Below are 18,423 nucleotides of genomic sequence, written 5' to 3'. Positions count from 1 at the left end.
TCCTTGAATTTATATTGAAAGTAATTTCAATCATCATCCTAGATTAAAACAGGCAAAATTACCAAACAAACAGATAGGTTGGGGACCAGTATAATGTGACAAAGAAAGCCAGCATGGAATAATTCAGCTCTCCATTATTTCCTTTTATATGCTTAATAGTATCTGACCAAAAAATGCACATTGGTCAATTGTTTCAAAATGAAGTTCAGATTTAAATGAAAACTAGATAAACCACGTCAATACTGTGAAACGTCCAACTTCAGTGTGAAGACAGACACAAAAATCTGGAGTAACTCAATGTGCCAGGCAACATCTTTGGAGAAAAGGAATAGATGATGTTTCACCTGTTCATTTTTTCCAGAGATACTGCCTGATCTGCTGAGTTACTCCAGGTTTTTGTGTCTACCTTCGGTGTAAACCAGCATCTGCAGCTCCTTCCGACACACTTCAGTGTGAAGTTGCACATGTCCTAGATACTAAATAGAAACATCAATACTTTACCTGACGGTGAACTCTGATGAATTCTCTTGGGTCTCCTTTTGCCCATGGTGGTAGCAACACATTTCCCAATTTTGTGCCGTTCTGCTTAAAACCTAGATGTGGAAGAACACAAATGTTGAGCAAATCTATTATTTGTAAATAAAAATGTCCACTGCCTGCGTTTACTCATATCATACAATAACAACAGAAGCATTTCTATGACCAAAGACTGCAGTATGGAGTGATCTATAAGGACCTTCTGAATTTCAGGACACACGTGTAATAATTCTCTGTCTGTCGTGAATGGAAACTCAAAGCCTGCAATCTCCATCAAAACCCTCAGCTCATTAGAACTGTCAGATCGTGGAATATTCACTCAGGGCGATGCTGAGAGGTGAAATGCAGGTAATATCAGGCATTATCAACTTGAAATACATTGGAAAGATTAGTGCTCCCATTACTATGGAACATACTTACATTTACACCCTAAAATGCAGTCCATCACAACCAGCATGAGGTTAAAAAGATGATGAAAACCTTGTGAAAAATCAATGGTTCTCTAATACTAATGACGCTTCACAACCTTGTCCAAGGTCTTATGCGACCGTACGATTTCCTTAAACAATTCAACTGCTTTCTAATAATGCTGAAAACTCACAATTATGTTTGCAGTTCTAACTGAAAGAATTGCATAACAGCCACTGAAATCAGTTAGCCTTCCTGCTAGAGTTTGGATTTTCCCAGGAATAAAAACTAACTACAAAATTAAGATTATCTGGTTATTCGGTTCTTGCTGTGCATAATAGCAACATTTTTATAAATTTCAATTGTGATGACTTCTAAAAATACTTAATTAGTACAACACCTTGGTATGATAAGGTTATTTATAAATGGAAAATTCATTCATTTTGCAACCTTTTTAAGAAGCTCTGCTCAGATGGACTGGAGGCTTGAAAACTCTAAAAAAAGTATAGAATAGATTAATCTGTAACCTTTATGAACTGTTCAAACAGTCTTACCAAGATCAAAGTTGTTGGAATTTAGGAGAAACTCTGGAAGGTAAAAGAATTCTGGAATGAGTTCTTTCACATCTGCCATATTGTGTTTTGATGCCGAGTACCAGGCCTCTCGAACACTGTGAAACATTCGATCAGCTAAATCAAAATGACCACCCTGAGAGAAGAATACACAAGTAAGCAACATGACAAAAATTCAGGAATTCAAAAGAAGTTATTCTCCCTCATTTATTGAAACCCAGATACATTTACCTAAAGGTGGCAGCTTTAATTGTTACCAAAATGTTATACAGTGCTGATAACACATCACCTATATACAGGTTTCATCTTCCTAGTTGCAATAGAGACATAGTGCACTGAAGGTTTGCCAGATTGATTCTTGGTGTGGGGATCTGTCTAATGAGGCGACACAAAGAATATTGCATATGATAAGAAAGAGGTTGCTCTCTCTGAAATACACAAATTGCTCATGGAGCATGACAGGAATATGCAGATATGATGTTTCCTCTGTTTGGAGGGGTTGGGGGTGAGAAATCTGAGTCACAGCTTCAAGATAATGGAACAGCCATTCACAACTGAGATGAGAAGAAATGTCCTAGCCCAGAGAATAATGAATCTGTAAAATGGTGGGAGTTCAATCTCCGACTACATTCAAGATTGATGGACTCGTTTGGATGTTATAAGAATCAAGGAATATTGGGTTACTAATGGAAAGTGGAACCAAGATGAAAGATCAGTCATGATCTTTTGAAAACAGTAGAAACTAGAGCTTGCAATTTAGAAAGAGTGTAATCTTACTGAAACATATAAGACCCGTAAGAGGCAAGGCAGGAAAGATGTTGAGATGTTTCCACAGCTGGGAGAATCTCAAACAGGGGGAACATATTTATAAGATTAGGTGGCAGTCATTTTAAACAGTGTGTATCGGAACATCTTTTCACAGAGGGTGGTGAATCTCTGGAGTTTTCCACCCCAAAGCATTGTGGAGCTTGACTGTTGGAGGTGTTTAAAGAGGAAGTAAATACAATTTTGAAAGATATGGAAATTACTGGCAAAGGAGAACTGTTATAGAAGAGATGAGACTTGGGGCGGATAGAAGTGAATGGCAGGGAGGTTTGAAGCAGCTGTTGCTCTTCTCTTGCTCTTACTTTCTTATATTCTTAATAAATGGTACAGCAAACACAAAGAGCTACATAGTTTACTCCTGTTGCTATTTCTTATGTTCTTAATTACTTGATAATTGCTTGCCATTAATTACCTGGAGTCGGAGAAATATTTGCGTAAATGGCTCCATTCTTACTAGATAAGAAGCAACAATCATGGCAGAAGAATAATGTGTACCATAGTGATATGCTGGTGTCTCACCTATAACAACAGAATACAAATTACACACAAAATCACCAGCAAAAGTTGTCCATAAAATGTATAGCCCATTCCATCAAATTCAAATTTACAAAGCACGAGTGTTTTTAAATATTTTATTTAATGATAGCAACAGACTAGTTCCACCTTGATGTGGCACAGAACGCCACAGTAGATCCTTTTCCCCTGTGGCTATCAAACTGCACAACTCCTCCACCTTGTCGTGCGGTAGACTGGCTCCCCTTCCCCCTCACCCACCCCCACATCCCCTCCCCAATCTTTGCACATCCCCATTCCTGGACTTTCCACGTCATTTTAATTTCCGGTTTCATGTATCTTGTTGTGTCTTATGACTGTTGGCAGACTAATTTCCCTCCTGGGATAAAGTTCTATCGTATCGTAGTTCATTCAATATATTTATTTACTCCATATCAATAAAGTAAAAGGAGTTAATGAAAATCCAAGTTTGACAAAACATTGAACATTTAGAAACGTACAGAAAATGTTTCCACTTATATTGCATGCACATGTAATTATAATTCTATTGTGGAATTTTTACCATTTGGATCTTCCCAATCTTTATAGCGTTTCTTATACTGAGCTAACCTCTCTTCAGTCTGAGCTCCCATTGGCTTAGCCAGGTTCCTGAATGTTTTGGAATTTGTAAGATCAAGTTCCTAGATGAAGAAAAGGAATTACTCATCAATAATATTTTACATTTTTTTGTGAAATGAATGAAATACATTGTTTTGGTGGGTTGAATGAAAAATGAACAAGTTTAAAACTATTCGCCAGTCTTCAATTAAACTTAATCTCATGGACTCTAACCAATTGAATATTGATAAAATAATACTGGTCGATGAGATCTGTATTTAAATTATATTCCAGAATAGACATGAAATGTTAAAACAGGGAAGTTATTTTGAAATATTTATTTCATTAATGATTTCAAAATAAGTTACTAAATTGGGGAATAATGCTTGCCCTCCAATATAGTTGACCCTCAACTAAAATTGAAGTGGCCTCGAAAACTCAGCTGCATTAAATAGAACAAGTCAGAGACACCCACATATTTTAAATAAAATTAAAAAATATGAAACAATTTACTGAAGCTCAAAAAGGTACAACTTATTTTACTATCATGAACAATACAAGTAATAGTACTGTGAATAGCCCCATACCTCAGAATCATAGTCTGCCAGGATCCACGGGAATACTGGATATTGCATTAAATCATTGTAGGATCTGCCAGCTAATGTGTTTAGATGCATAAGATATTGGAAGTTACTGATTTCTCCCCTCTAAATGAAAGACAAAAAAACAATGACTTTAGTACCTTTGTTGCATGCGCAGATCAGCATGCATAGATTTTACAGATTTGACTCAAAATATGTTGTTTAACCTTGAAATTAGGAATTGCCTATTCTATACATACAAAAGATTATATTTGGCAAGTAATCTTTTTATTTAATAATAATAAAATATATTTACATACAATTATGTGAAAATATGAGACCATACAAATATGTGCTCATTATATATATTTAATGTCACATATAAATAGTATGTGTTCAATACTATCTACTTTCATAATAATAGTCCAATTAAATATTTTTTGCAAGTTTAGCTTTTGTTATATTGCGATGCAGAGTAGATGGTGTAATGTAATCATTGCACTTGGTAAGCAATTTTGCTAAGATTTCTATCCTGCTATTATTTTTGTTTACTTGCCTCCCATCTTTGTGTTACAGACTTCTCTCCAACCAATGTACTTAGCAAACCAGACCTGCAAACAAACATAAAAATGTTTACATGTAGATTTTGTTACAGAAAGCAGTAGACATTGTCCAGTCCATCTTGTGTATTGACCTCCCTATCATCACAGGGATCTATAAGAAGCACTACCTCAAATATATGAAATACAACACCAACCTGGCCAAGCTTCCATCTTGTTCCTACCATTGGGAAGAAGATATAGTAGACTGGGAACTATGACTTTCCCAGCTTCTTCCAAACAACCATCAGGCCACAGTGTGGCCACTAATTACAACCTTGCCTCAGCATAAATTTACTAGGTGCAGAGCTCTCCATAATGTTTGGGACAAAGACCCATCATTTATTTATTTGCGTCTGTACTCCACAATTTGAGATTTGTAATAGAAAAAATTACATGTGTCACTATTTAGATCAGGAAGCTACCCCTGTGACTTTTTGTTTACATTTGATTAATACTGATGAATTATAAAATCTCGCCTTGTTTATTATTTTATCCTTTTAGTAATTAGGAATATTTCTTTCAGGTGTTTCCTTAATCTCTGCTTTTGTGCTAAGTAAATAATTACTAGGCTAATTTCCCAACCTCTTAATTTTCTAAAGTGCTTTTAACAGAGTGACACAGAACTTTTTTTTAAATAGTTTTAATGCAAACATGGCAGCACTAAGAAGTGGGATTGTTCCTCTTGCATGCTATCATCTTAATAAAGTTAAGCAGCATTTATTGTCATAGCTTAAATATCATAGCCAATATTGCTCACGGTACACTCATGAGGTGTCTATCTGAAGTGTCCGAGCACTCGAGTGACCACCTTAGTAATTATTTACATAGTGCTGTTCAATGTTAAAAAGCAAATAGTCATCCCCCAGTAGCAATGAATGTTTCTAACATTTCAACATTAGCTCATGAAAATCAGAGAACAAATCTATTACTTTCACATAAATTAATATACTGAAATCCTAACAGAAACATATAAATTAAAAAGGCTGGCACCACCTTTTCAAGGGCAACCTGGGTCAGACATTGATAACTGTTTGCAAAGCCCAAATTGCCAGAATAAACTGAAGAATTATATGTTGAAATCTGAATTATTTCTACTCCATTGATTTAAGACATAATCTCAAAAAACATTGAAGAAGCATTCAGCAAAAAATGAAATAGTTTCCTGGCATTTTGATAAGCTTCACTTACCCTTGTTCCACACTCGTATTGGGCCGTTGGCCAGAGACTGACTCGGAACTATCAGTCAAAGAGGGAACCACACCTAAAAACCTGAGCACAAATATTATTCAGTAAATTTAAATGATTACCTTTCCCCACAGTATTACATCTTAAAGGATTGCTATTTAACTTTAATGAAAAATGTAATAGGTAAGTATTAGTCAGGATAAAGTTTAAGAAAATCATAGTAAAATTAAACTATAGATAGCAATTTGTTATTACAAATTGTTGCAAACATGGAAACAATTTATTTTAAATGCATGATGTAAACACATTGTTTTCTTAATAGAAATATAAAGCCAGTAAGTTTTTGAACCAAAAGGATTTCACATTCTCTTTTATTTCCAATAAAAGTATTTTCATTTGATGGACTTTATAAATATACAAATCAAATTGTGAGTTTTGACAGAGACTAATGGTACAGCAATGAAAAATAGGCTTCTGATTGCAAGCTTTTCTGTACCAAGACTTAAGGTTAAAGTTATGAAATGTTATACTTTATGCAAGATGCAAATGAGATGCAAATAAGATATCACCTTATACCTTTGGTATACTGTAAACCCTCGTTATAACGATCATAGGGGGGAATAAGGGATTATCCAGTAATATGACATAATTGTATAAGTAGTGGAAAAAAAGAACTGCAGATGCTGGTTACACAGTGCTGGACTAACACAGAAGGCCAGGCAACAGCTAGATAGGGCTCTTAAAGATAGTGAAGTCAGGGGATATGGGGAGGTCAGGAATGGGGTACTGATTGGGGATGATCAGTCATCATCACATTGAATGGCTCGTAAGGCCGAATGGCCTATTCCTGCAACGATTGTCTATAACATCTCTGGAGAACATTGATAGGTGACATTTTGGGTCAAGATCATTCTTCAGATTCTTGGTCTGGAACTGGGCCTGATATCCAGGTGAGTTGTGGTTTTGAGGAGAGGTAAAGATCGGTGGAGTAATTGGTGTGGCCCGCGGGCGGCCGGAGTGCAAGTAAAGGTCGGCGGTGGTGCCAGTGGCACGTGCAGCCTGGAAGTGGCCATGAAACCCGTGTGGGCCAGCAGTGGCGGCAATAGGTCCAACCTGGAAGCAGCCAAGGGGGTGCTGCAGGCTCGAGACGGCAACCAGGCCTGCAAGTGGCTGGAGAGGTGGTGCGGGCTTGGGGTGGCATAGGCAGCCCAGCCTGGAAGGCGGTGTGATCTGGGGGTAATGTCGGCGGCGAAGGCCGCTGTAAACAAATTCCGTTATAAAGAGGTCAGTAAACAAGAGGGTTTATTGTATTTCATATAACCTTGTGCATTAAATAAATTGGACATACAGCAGTAACGCTAATAATCAAAAAAGTATTAATTTACTTAATACAACTGGATAGAAGCAGTTGAATCAAGGGAAAACAGTCTATATTGGACAGGTAGTTCTATAATAATGCAATAGTAGCTTTCAAAGGAAATCTTTGTGTTATAGAAATGAGGGAAAAAGGGTTAGGGGATAGAGTGTTTTAGACTCTCATTAATAGTTATGTTCCCCCCACACGAATTTCAAATATAAAAGTATTTTCAATAGCAATATGTTTAATTTTGTTACTGCAAAATAAAAATACTCAAGGCTGTATGTTACATTGTTTAATAGAGATTGTTGCACAAGTATTAATAGAAGTGATGGCTTATCAATTTCAACAGCCATTGGCGGTTAAGGTAGTAGCTGTGTTCAAGCAAACAAGTTATTTTTCTTGCCTACAGTTTCAAATCCAAGACTGCTTGTGTTTTCTGCTTGTCAATTTCCAAAATAGTTAATAAGTGGTTCTCCAGTTCCAATCACAACTGCATTATAGCCAATCAGCCTACATAATGCAAATGGTGTTCTTCCATTCATCACTCATGATAAATCAAATTCATGTTATGGAAACATGCATTATAGCAGAACTACTTACCTCAAATCTCATCTTAACCAACTTCACTAATCAAATTTCCATTTGAACTCGACCCTAACTATATAATTTTACATCCTAGATTTTGAACAAAACATTTCTTCCTACCTTTGGTACACTTTATTTCGAACTCCTTTTTGGAAGGCCAAGAGATAGTTTCGTCCATCACCAGAAAAAACCTCAACTGCAATAGGCTGAAAGACATTTGAGAGAATTAATATTAATTTGTACAGTTGTACAAGACATTGGTGTGGCCATACTTGGAGTATTGTGTTCAGCTGTGATCATCCTGTTATAACAAAGATGTTGTTAAGCTGGAACGAGTGCAGAGAAGATTTACGAGGAAGTTACCAGGACTCAAGGGGTTCAGCTGTAGGGAGAGGTTGAGCAGGCTGGGACTTTATGCCTTGGAGTGCAGGAGGATGAGGGGTGATTTTCATAAGATCATAAGTGATAGGGGCAGAGTTAGGCCATTTGGCCCAAAGGGTCTTATAGAAATTCTTAAGGGATTGGACAAGCTGGATGCAGGGAAAACATTCCCAATGTTGGGGGAGTCCAGAACCAGGGGTCACAGTTTATGAATAAGGGGTAGGGCATTTAGAACTGAGATGAGAAAAAACTTTTTCAGCCAGAGAGATGTGAATCTGTGGAATTCTCTGCCACAAAAGGCAGTGGAGGCCAATTTACTGGATGTTTTCAAGAGAGAGTTATAGTTCGGAGGGCTAACGGAATCAAGGGATATGGGGAGAAAGCAGGAAAGGGGTACTGATTTTGGATGATCATATTGAATGGCGGTGCTGACATTGAAGTCCCAAATGGCCTACTGCAATCTGCATCTATTTTCTATGTTTCTGTTTCCTCTGCCATTCAATCATGGTTGATCTATCTCTCTCTTCTAACCCCATAATCTCTGACACCTGCACTAATGAAGAATCTATCTATCTCTGCCTTAAACATTTCCACTGACTTGGCCTCCACAGCCGTCTGTGGCAAAGAATTCCACAGATTCACCACCCTCTGACTAAAGAAATTTATCCTCATCTTCCTAAATGAACGTTCATTAATTCTTTTCTATGACCACTAATCCTAGACTGTCCCACTAGTGGAAACATTCTCTCCACATCTACTCTATCCAAGCCTTTCACTATTCTGTATGTTTTAATGAGGTCCCCTCTCATTCTTCTAAACTCCAGCGAGTACAGGCCCAGTGCGTCCAACACTCATCACATGTTAATCTGCTCATTCATGAGATCATTCTTGTAAACTTCCTCTGGACCCTCTCCAGAACCAGCACATCCTCAGATATGGTGCCCAAAATTGCTCACAATATTCCAAATGCGGTCTGACTAGCGCCTTATAGAGCCTTAGCAATACATCCCTGTTTTTGTATGCAAGCCCTCTTGAAATAAATGCTAGTATTGCATTTGCTTTCTTTACTACCGATTTAACTTGTAGATTAACTTTTTGGGCATTCTGCACCAACACTTCCAAGTCTTTTTGCACCTCCGATTTCTGGATTCTCTCCCCATTATTGTGAAAATAATAATCTATGCCTTTATTCCTAATATCAAAATGCATGACTTTGCTAAACAATATTCCATCTACCACTTCTCTGCCCACTCTCCCAACCTATCCAAATCCTTCTGCCGAGTCCCTGCTTTCTCTACACTACCTGCCCTTCTACCTATTTTCGTATCATCCGCAAACTTGGCCGCAAAGCCTTCAATCCCCCCAATCCAAATCATTAATATACACAAAGTGAAATGCAGCGGCCCTAGCACCCAGACCTGCAGAACTCCACTAGTCACTGGCAGCCAACTAGAAAAGGCCTCTTTATTGCCACTCTTTGCCTTCTGCCATCCAGCCAAGCTGATATCCATGCTAGTATATGCCCTCTGATACCATGGACTATCATCATCTTATAGAGGTGTATAAGATCATGAGGGGAAAAGATAGGGTGAATGAACAGAGCCTTTTTACCCAGAGTGGGGCAATCAAGAACCAGAGGATAGAGGTTTGTGGTGAGGGGGAAAGGATTTAATAGAAACCTGAGACTACTTTTTTTACACAAAGAATGGTGTATATATGGAACAAGCTGCCAGAGGAAGTAGTTGAGGCAGGCACTACACAACATTTCAAAGACATTTGGACAGGTACATGGATAGGATAAGTTTAGAACGATATGGGCTAAATGCAGGCAGATGGGACTAGTGTACATGGAGCATGTTGGTCGGCGTGGGCAAGTTCGGCAGAAGTCCTGTTTCCACGCTGTATGACTCTATAAGAATTTAATTAATAGTAGTAATCTTGATAGTTTTAACAATATGAGTAAAATACTATCCATACCTGCAGCAGATACCGTCTCTTATGTACTTCCTTGATGTCCTCATAGGCAAATTTACTGCAAGTCCTCTTTAGCTGACTCTGCCCTTGCCGTGCACCTCTGGGAATAATAGGCTCATGCATGCTAAAAAAACACCAGAGGAGAAATGTGCCAATACCATAATATAACTGAATTTCTAAATTAAAGATTTTTTTCCCATTTAGACCTGTATTATTAAAAACTAATAACACCAGCAAAAGTAACACTTCATAAATATTTTATTGTGCTGCAGATGATGATTCCTAAAAGTTTTGTTCTGTCAATTAATTTAGATTCTACTAATATTCCTCAACTCAATTAATGTCTGCAGAGGGCATTACAATAGCCAGAACAGAATATCAATGATACAAATGAAATCTGGCTCAGTTGTACTAAATATACAACCATGGTCATTATCTTGTTAACAGCAGCTATTTAAGTTCATACAAAAATATACTTGTTAGTGTCAATTATTGGTTGGCAGAGGGCATTGCAGGACCATACCTTAACCTCAATCAATGAGTGCAGAGCATAGGTAAAACACAGAATATAGAATACCAATATATATATATATATAATGATATTGTCATGTGAGCAGAGGTTAATTAGACTGGGTCTTTACTGTGCAAAAAACAGTGCTGGAGGAACTTAGTCGGTCAGGCAGCATTCGTGGAGGGAAATGGACACTGGAGTCGGAATCCTTCTACATGAACTTCTGTGTCTACATTGCCTGGATTTTAGACGAATGAAAGATGATGTCCTTGAAAGGAACAAAGTTCTTATGAGGCTCGACAGGTTAGGTGTATACGGATGATGTATCCCTTAGCTGAGCTGTCTAGAGCCATGAGACACAGTGTAAGGAAAGGGCTAGGATGCAACATGTTGAGTAGTGATTCCTTGGATGGAAAAGTTTAATGGGATAGCATTGAAAATAGAGGGGACCTAGAGAATGGCCACAAAGATATAGTTTAATTACTGGAAAAGGAGGAATGGGAGCATTAACTAGTAACATTGAGTGAATATCCTGCAGCAGCTGGTGCAATGTCATTTCGCAGACAGGTATGTTTTGATGTAATCTGCTATTAATTCATGTATTTTGCCATGAATTGTTACCGTGAAATGGTGCTGATGGAGAAGCATATAACTCAGCCTGGGGAGCATCGAGCGGTTGGGACTTTGCCCTCAAGACTGTGTCGCAAATGGTACCAAGGGAAACTTGCGAGCCGTGCTGCGGACGCAGCCGCCTGCCAATGGGCGTTGCTTGGAACAGCTGCTTTGTCCACAATAAAACTTGCATTGATTAACACCTTGTTTGTGTGGTCTCCGATTCCAAAACTAAATAGTCACAGTCAAAAGTACTGAGATAAATGTTTTGCCTGTGGCATTGCACAGGGTCATAAAGTAAGAGCGGTGGGAAGAAATTTCTAAATCTAGAGGTTATTGAATGTTTGGAATTCTGTGGAGGTCCAGTCGCTGAGTATATTGAAGACAGAGATTGATAGATTTTTAACTAAGGGAATCAAAAGATATGTAGTTAGTCCAATTAATTGGCTCTTTGCAAAGATCATCTGTGATCTTACTAAGTGACACAGCAGGCATGAGGTGTGAAGGGCCACCTGATGCTCCATTTTTTTAATGCTTCTGCGATGTCCAAATTAAGCGTATGTGGTGTAAAACACAGCAAGAGGAAAGATAAAACAAATAGATCTCCAAAAACTTTAAAAATATACAATTTCATCTCACATGCCCAGTCCAGATAATCAACCAAAGTTGACCAACTGCTGCAGAAGAACAGACAATGCCACCATTAAGATATCATTCCAAGATAGTTCTGATGTAAGCCCATGATTTATGAAAATAAATGACAAGTCCTGTGTGATCACTGAAGTTGGAGGTAAGACCAACAATATTTACTTGCATTGGAGAGAATAAGAAAATATTCCTGCATTAAATTTCTACTTTTGACATGAAGTGTATCGTGGTTAATTTAAAATAAATTTAGAATTGCAGCTAAAAGACAAAAAGGGGGGTAACATCAATGTTCAACAGTAAAGTTTTCTAGGAGCAAACTGTCGACACTTTCTAAGCCCACTCCTGCTTTCCAGAGCACAGGGCTTTTTTGGTCATAGATCTATGACAGCCATTATGTCATACCTTTAGGTAAAACTGGCTGTCAAAGTAGTCAAACATGTTGAATGTTCAAAAACTCAAACAAATAATAATCATTAATTAAAAAATAAATCCCACAAAACATACTTTTCAATTCTTCCTCTCCAATAAAATGAAACATCACTGAGTTTGTAAAGACTGCCTTGTTTAAGTGTTGGACCTTGCAAGTTGAGCCCTATGACATGCCCAGCAGATTTACAGTGCAAGTAATTATTTTTTTTCAAAACATTTTTTTGGTTTGTCAATTCCAAAGTAACTCATATGGTTCTTCTGCCCCTGATCACAACTGCATTATAATCAATTTGGCCCACATATTGCAAATTGTCTTCCCTAATTCATCACTCATGTTCCATTCAATTTGTATTACAGAAACATTCGTTACAGCAGAACTATCTGTAGTTTTATGATCAATAGAATATTGATCTTAGAGTGTTCTAAATGAGCAATGACATTAAAAATTAGTAAACTTGTTAATAATCCAAGATGGTCCTGTAGTTTCCAGTAATTAAAACATAATCTCCCAGTTGCTGCAATAAAAATTCACAAATAAATCATTACGTTTTTCCCCGTTTTTTGGAGATGAGGTATAAAATGCTTTTCTGGATGAAGCAGTTATCAGTCACATATTAAAACCTTCAGGAATACTCAGGAATCACAATTCCAGCAGGCGGCACTGTGTTCAACAGGTAACCAGTAGAACTTTCCTGGGAGCCACAGATGAGAAATGCTAAATAACATTACCATGTCAAAGAGAGTTAAAATGGGCATTATCCATTTGAGAGGCATATCCAGTTAGGTGGATTAAACTATTTTTATGATTACTATTAAATGTTTTCACTGAAGATTGAGTTAACATACAAAACAAAATACTCACTTTGGAGTCAGTGTCTCAATGTCACGGATTTCTCTGGTGAGAGTCATTGTGAAACCATCAATCACGTAGAAATGTTCTTTCCCAAACAAGAGGAGCCCTTCACTGGTGTCCAGCCCTTGTACTCGAGCACATCGATACATATGTTGAATCTAAAACAAACCTGAAACTTAGTCATCTGATGACATTATTGATTGTCTCTTGATAAATGCACACTGGCAACGTTGGAACATTATTGGTATACTGAAGCTTTTAAAAGTGGTGTATATCTAATCATTATGCACAATTTCCATCTTTCCACAAATCATTCCCTACTTCCGGATAGATTCCAGATTTGTTTTTCTCGTGGATTTTCAGCACTGGCAGTAATCTACAATTAACAATACACAGTTAATTTCATCAACAAAAATGTGCTTGAATTTCATCAGGAAATCTTGGTTCTCAGGTAATGAAACAAAAATGTATGATTCATTGAAGCAATGAGCTGTTCCAGGACTTTCAACTACCATTGGTAAATGTTTTTTTGTTCTCTCTGGTTGAACTAACCATCTGATTAATATGCATAAACTAATTACATACAGACCATATTCAAAAGCAAACACTCGTTGTAAGCTCCAGGTGTCACGTGAGAGAACATTCCAGAGATGGAAATGGAAATTCGCATGTTCCAGATAATCATATTGAAAAATTGACAGCTAGTCCTAGTGTGGCATACTTTCACTGAGAACTCACGACTGAACCTATCCTGTTTTCAAGAGAAACAAAGTGAAATGTGCTAACAATTTTAAATGTTTAAGAAGGAACTGCAGATGCTGGAAAATCGAATGTACAAAAAAATGCTGGAGAAACTCAGCGGGTGCAGCAGCATCTAGAAGCGAAGGAAATAGGCATTGATCAATGTTGAACAAAGGGAAATATCTTTTTAATTTATATTAGTTTGGTCAGTATACAAGATCTTTTTGAGTGTTGTTTATATTGACCCATATTTCAAGGTTCATTCAGTTGTTCTATTCTTATCTTTAGCTCTAACATTTGATGATCAATTCTCTTTTGCTCCCTTTAATCAGTGCTCCCTTAACAGTCATATTTCTCTGATGGAAACTATGTGAAAGATTTATGTAGTTTCCTTTGCATTGCATTGAATTATTGCATTCCATGTGTTTAAAGCAGCAACATGTTCCCTTGGTTATAAAGGAGTCATTAAATAAAGCTTCATTCTAAAGCTGTATACAGATTGTGTCACTGATAATAATTCATCTATTATTCAATTCAAAAATGATACAAAAGGTTTTATTTTACAGACACTCATGGCAACATGGAGAGTAATTTACACGTTGACCTTGCAAGAAATTATTTGCATCTTAGAGTCTGACCTTCAATCAGTTAATATCATTTTTCCGCAATTAGAACTTTTGACATTCCCAGGTTTTTTCTGTGTGTTTTATGGCAATCTACTTAAAATAAAATATTCCGACCAAAAAAGGTGTATTCTGGTTAATTTAACATAATTTAAATTTGCAGTTAAAAGACAAAAAATAATTATTTCAATTTTCAACAGTAGAATTTGCTAGGAGCAAAGTGCTACAATTGCTGAACCCACTCTTACTCTGGGTATTTATGGTAATGATTCCTAGAATTGTCCATCCTATTCTGTTACTTATCTTTGCAATCAATTCATCTGCAAGGGCCTATGGAGATGATAATTAGGAAAATACTGCTAACTTCATAACTACCCTTTTCATCTGTGCAAGAACTACAGGACAATCAAATGTGAGCTGATAGTGAGGGAAAGAGCAACAAACTCAGAGAATATAATGTTAAAAGTGAAAATATTGTTACGGGGTTGAGAAAAGACGGTTAAGTGGTGAATTATGTAGATTTATCAGGGGGAGTAAATCCAGGTCACAAGGCACAGATTTTTAACTACATTTTAAAATATCGGGCCACATCTTGCCTACTGGGTCCTCCTACTTAGAAATATCATTCTACCACTGACCCGATACCAATATGAGAATGTCCTCACTGACCCGAAGCATCCAGGATTAGTGAGAGCCAGACCAGAAATCTCCCCTTGACAACCTGCAAAGCCCACCAGCACATTTGCCAACCACAGAAGCTTTCAAGGATTTCTAACTGAACTGATTTCCCTTTCTACTCTTTATCCACAGCTCTACTTTACTTACTGATGTCAGATGATGATTCTTTGATGTAATCATGGAAATCTTAACAAAACATCAGTTTCAAAGCAAATGAGCAGATTCTACCTTTGACCACTTTTCAATGCAAGTCCCACATATTGTTTAGACAAGAACCTGAACTATCTATGACTATGATTAGAGGAGAACCTGAACTATCAGGACAGCTCTAAAAAATATTTTCCATTTGAAAACCACTTACATGTTAAATACATTGTCCTTCAAAGACACACCATTTAAAAAACACATTTAAACCTCAACTAATTTGCAAAAAAAATCAAGGTATTTTATAGCACTTGGATTGTAAATGAATTGTAAATGAATTCAAACAAATCGCTGTAATTTGGCTGAATAGGCTGTCTGTGGAGAATGGCCAAATCACTGACAGCTTCAGAATCTGTGCATGTCCAGAAATCCCAAAGTCACTTTCAGATGTAGAGTAATAATGATAAATTACAGGAGATTCAAAATTACCACTGCAAAATTTAGGGTACTGCATAATCAACGATGAGTCTCACCCCAGTCACTCCTTCTCCCCTTTCCCATCAGGCAAGAGATACAAAAGTGTGAAAACGCATACCTCGAGATTCAGTGATAGTTTCTTCCAAGCTGTTATCAGGCAACTGAACCACCCTGTCACCAACTAGAGAGTGGGCCTGATCTACCATCTACCTCATTGGAGACCCTCGGACAATGTTTAATCAGATTTTACCTTGCACTAAACATTATTCCCTTTATCCTGTATCTGTACAGTGGACGGCTGATTATAATCATGAATCGTTCTTTTGTTGACTAGAGCTAACAAAAAATCCTTTCACTGTACCTCAGTACATGCGACAATAAACGAAACTACTAATTTAAAAAACGTTGAAGTAATTTCTTCATATCATATGGTCAAAGGAAAATTATCTTGCAAACTTACATCACCAACATTAAACCTGTCATTTGAAATATATTTGCTCCATTACCAGTGGATCTATTTTGCTAGGGACTCAAAGGTGATCTGTGATTTATTTGGCTCTCACTCTGATCCAAATCATCTCCCTTAACATTAAACAACAGTTATATCAATCTGGAGCACACAGGATTAAAATCTTACTCTTCAGTTACCGAACTTTTAATTTACTCAAAAAGAGACACAAAGTTTGGAGCAATTCAGGTGGTCAAGCAGCAAACCTGGAGAACATGAATAGGCAACATTTCGGGTCGGGACCTTCTTCAGACATGAAACGTCACCTATCCATGTTCTCTAGGGATGCTGTCTGCCCCGCTGAGTTACTCTAGCACTTTCTGTATTTCAATTTACTAATTTATTTTCTATTTTACCCACAAAACTGGAATATTGAGCAGCCTTTTAGACAATGTTTTTGGTATTTAAAAAAAAGAAAAATATCTCTTCTAGGTTAACCTGTTTCTTTAAAATTCAGTTAGTTCAAGCTCTTTCTCCTGTAAAAAAAAGATATTAATTAGTTGATGTACCTTTTCTCCTTCTTCTAATAATCGCAGCAGTGTTTGGTTATCAGTCTTCTCCTCCTCTTCCACTGAACTCCCTTCTGAAGCTTGGTCAAGGAAAGGTTCTGTGCTGTCGTCATCTCCACCATCAGGGGCAGAACGTGAACGCTTTAAAGGTGGCTTCACAATCCCTACGCAATTATAGTTCGTGTTAATTTTCAAAATTAATTAAAATACACACATCTTACAAGATTGCCTCAAGAAAGAATCATACTAATTTCTTTAATTTTATTAAAACCACCTAAGTGGATATAATTAGTACACTGTGGCAATAATGCTTGATTATTTCTAACAAACTTAATCACCTTGCTGCATGGGGTCACTAATATCTCAAATTCATTTTTCCTTAAAACATTTCTGGGTCACCTTTTTGCTGCAGGTTATGATAGTAATGTCTGTGAAGCTGTCCAGATTGCTATGCTCTTTTATCATGCTGAGGATACCAACTGAATGCTTTGAAGAAGCGACTGAAATAGTAAACAAGGAATTGTACTTGATGTTATTTGACTCGCCTTCAAATCCAACAAAAGGATTTTTAACAAAAGCTGAAACTCACACAATTTAAGGGAAATTATCGACCCAGCTTGGGTAAAGGCTGAGCTGCATTAGACGTAAAAGGACATACTTGCATTGGCAGAATATAGTTAATGGCATTCGTGCCTGCAACCATTCATCCTATTAATTAAATACTTAGAGAGAGTGATGGAAGCCCACATTTCCAGCTTTGTTGAAGGTATGAAGATAACCAGCCTTGCATTCAGTGTCGATGAAAGTATTAATATAAGATTACTGGCTCAAATGAATAGAAACCCCACCAAAAATAATAGGTTTCAGTAAAGGTGAAGGTAGTTAGCCACTTTAGTCCTACAAAAGATAGAAATTGTTGAAATCCAGAAGCAACAGAGGTTTCAAAGGATTGGGGTCCATAAATAGTGATTATTTACATCATGAGCAGAAAATAATCTGCCGGGATAATGGAATGCTGATGGACACAAACACAAAGATTCAAGTGCTATTGACCACATTTATAGTGCCACAGACTGTTCTGTGCAATACGCCAAAAAGAAGAATTTGGATGGGATTCCACACAAAAAATACAAATTTGACATATATGCACCAAATATCAAATAATAAGTCATAGTACAGAAATTATTGTAGAAAAGAACAGCAGATGCTCGTTTACATCGAAGGTAGACACAACATGCTGGAGTAACTCAGCGGGACAGGCAGCATCACTGGAGAGATGGAATGGATGACGTCGGAAGTCGGAAGAAGCATCTCGACCCAAAATATCACCCATTCCTTTCTCTCCAAAGATGCTGCCTGTCCCGCTGAGTTACTCCAGCATTTTGTGTCTACCTTACATAAATTAGTCATATTCCTTGGAATTTAGATAGTTAAAGAGATATTTAATAAATCATCATCACATTATTCAACAGGATTTGTTGATTCAAGTGAAATTATTTCTACTATATGTGGTGTTCTGAACTAGGGAACATCGTCTAAAATCAGGAGTGAACTTTGAAAACACATCTGC

At 37.1% G+C, this 18,423-nt stretch overlaps 1 protein-coding gene across 1 annotated transcript in view; it reads right to left on the bottom strand.

The window, feature by feature from the left end:
- The window catches only part of wdfy3 (WD repeat and FYVE domain containing 3), a 287,240-nt gene that overhangs the window by 39,065 nt on the left and 229,752 nt on the right, over positions 1-18,423 (bottom strand). Inside the window, exons 47-57 of the mRNA XM_055664858.1 lie at positions 16,854-17,017; positions 13,183-13,331; positions 10,124-10,244; positions 7,886-7,971; positions 5,824-5,904; positions 4,590-4,644; positions 4,040-4,159; positions 3,418-3,535; positions 2,755-2,861; positions 1,500-1,653; positions 502-593 (exon numbers count right to left, since the gene is read on the bottom strand). Of these exons, the coding sequence (XP_055520833.1) occupies positions 502-593; positions 1,500-1,653; positions 2,755-2,861; positions 3,418-3,535; positions 4,040-4,159; positions 4,590-4,644; positions 5,824-5,904; positions 7,886-7,971; positions 10,124-10,244; positions 13,183-13,331; positions 16,854-17,017 (1,247 nt within the window). The remainder of the gene's footprint in view (positions 1-501; positions 594-1,499; positions 1,654-2,754; positions 2,862-3,417; positions 3,536-4,039; positions 4,160-4,589; positions 4,645-5,823; positions 5,905-7,885; positions 7,972-10,123; positions 10,245-13,182; positions 13,332-16,853; positions 17,018-18,423) is intronic.

Source organism: Leucoraja erinacea, chromosome 1 (genome assembly GCF_028641065.1).
Source record: "Leucoraja erinacea ecotype New England chromosome 1, Leri_hhj_1, whole genome shotgun sequence".
Taxonomy (NCBI): Eukaryota; Metazoa; Chordata; class Chondrichthyes; order Rajiformes; family Rajidae; genus Leucoraja; species Leucoraja erinaceus.
This window is presented reverse-complemented; position numbering and strand designations above follow the sequence as displayed.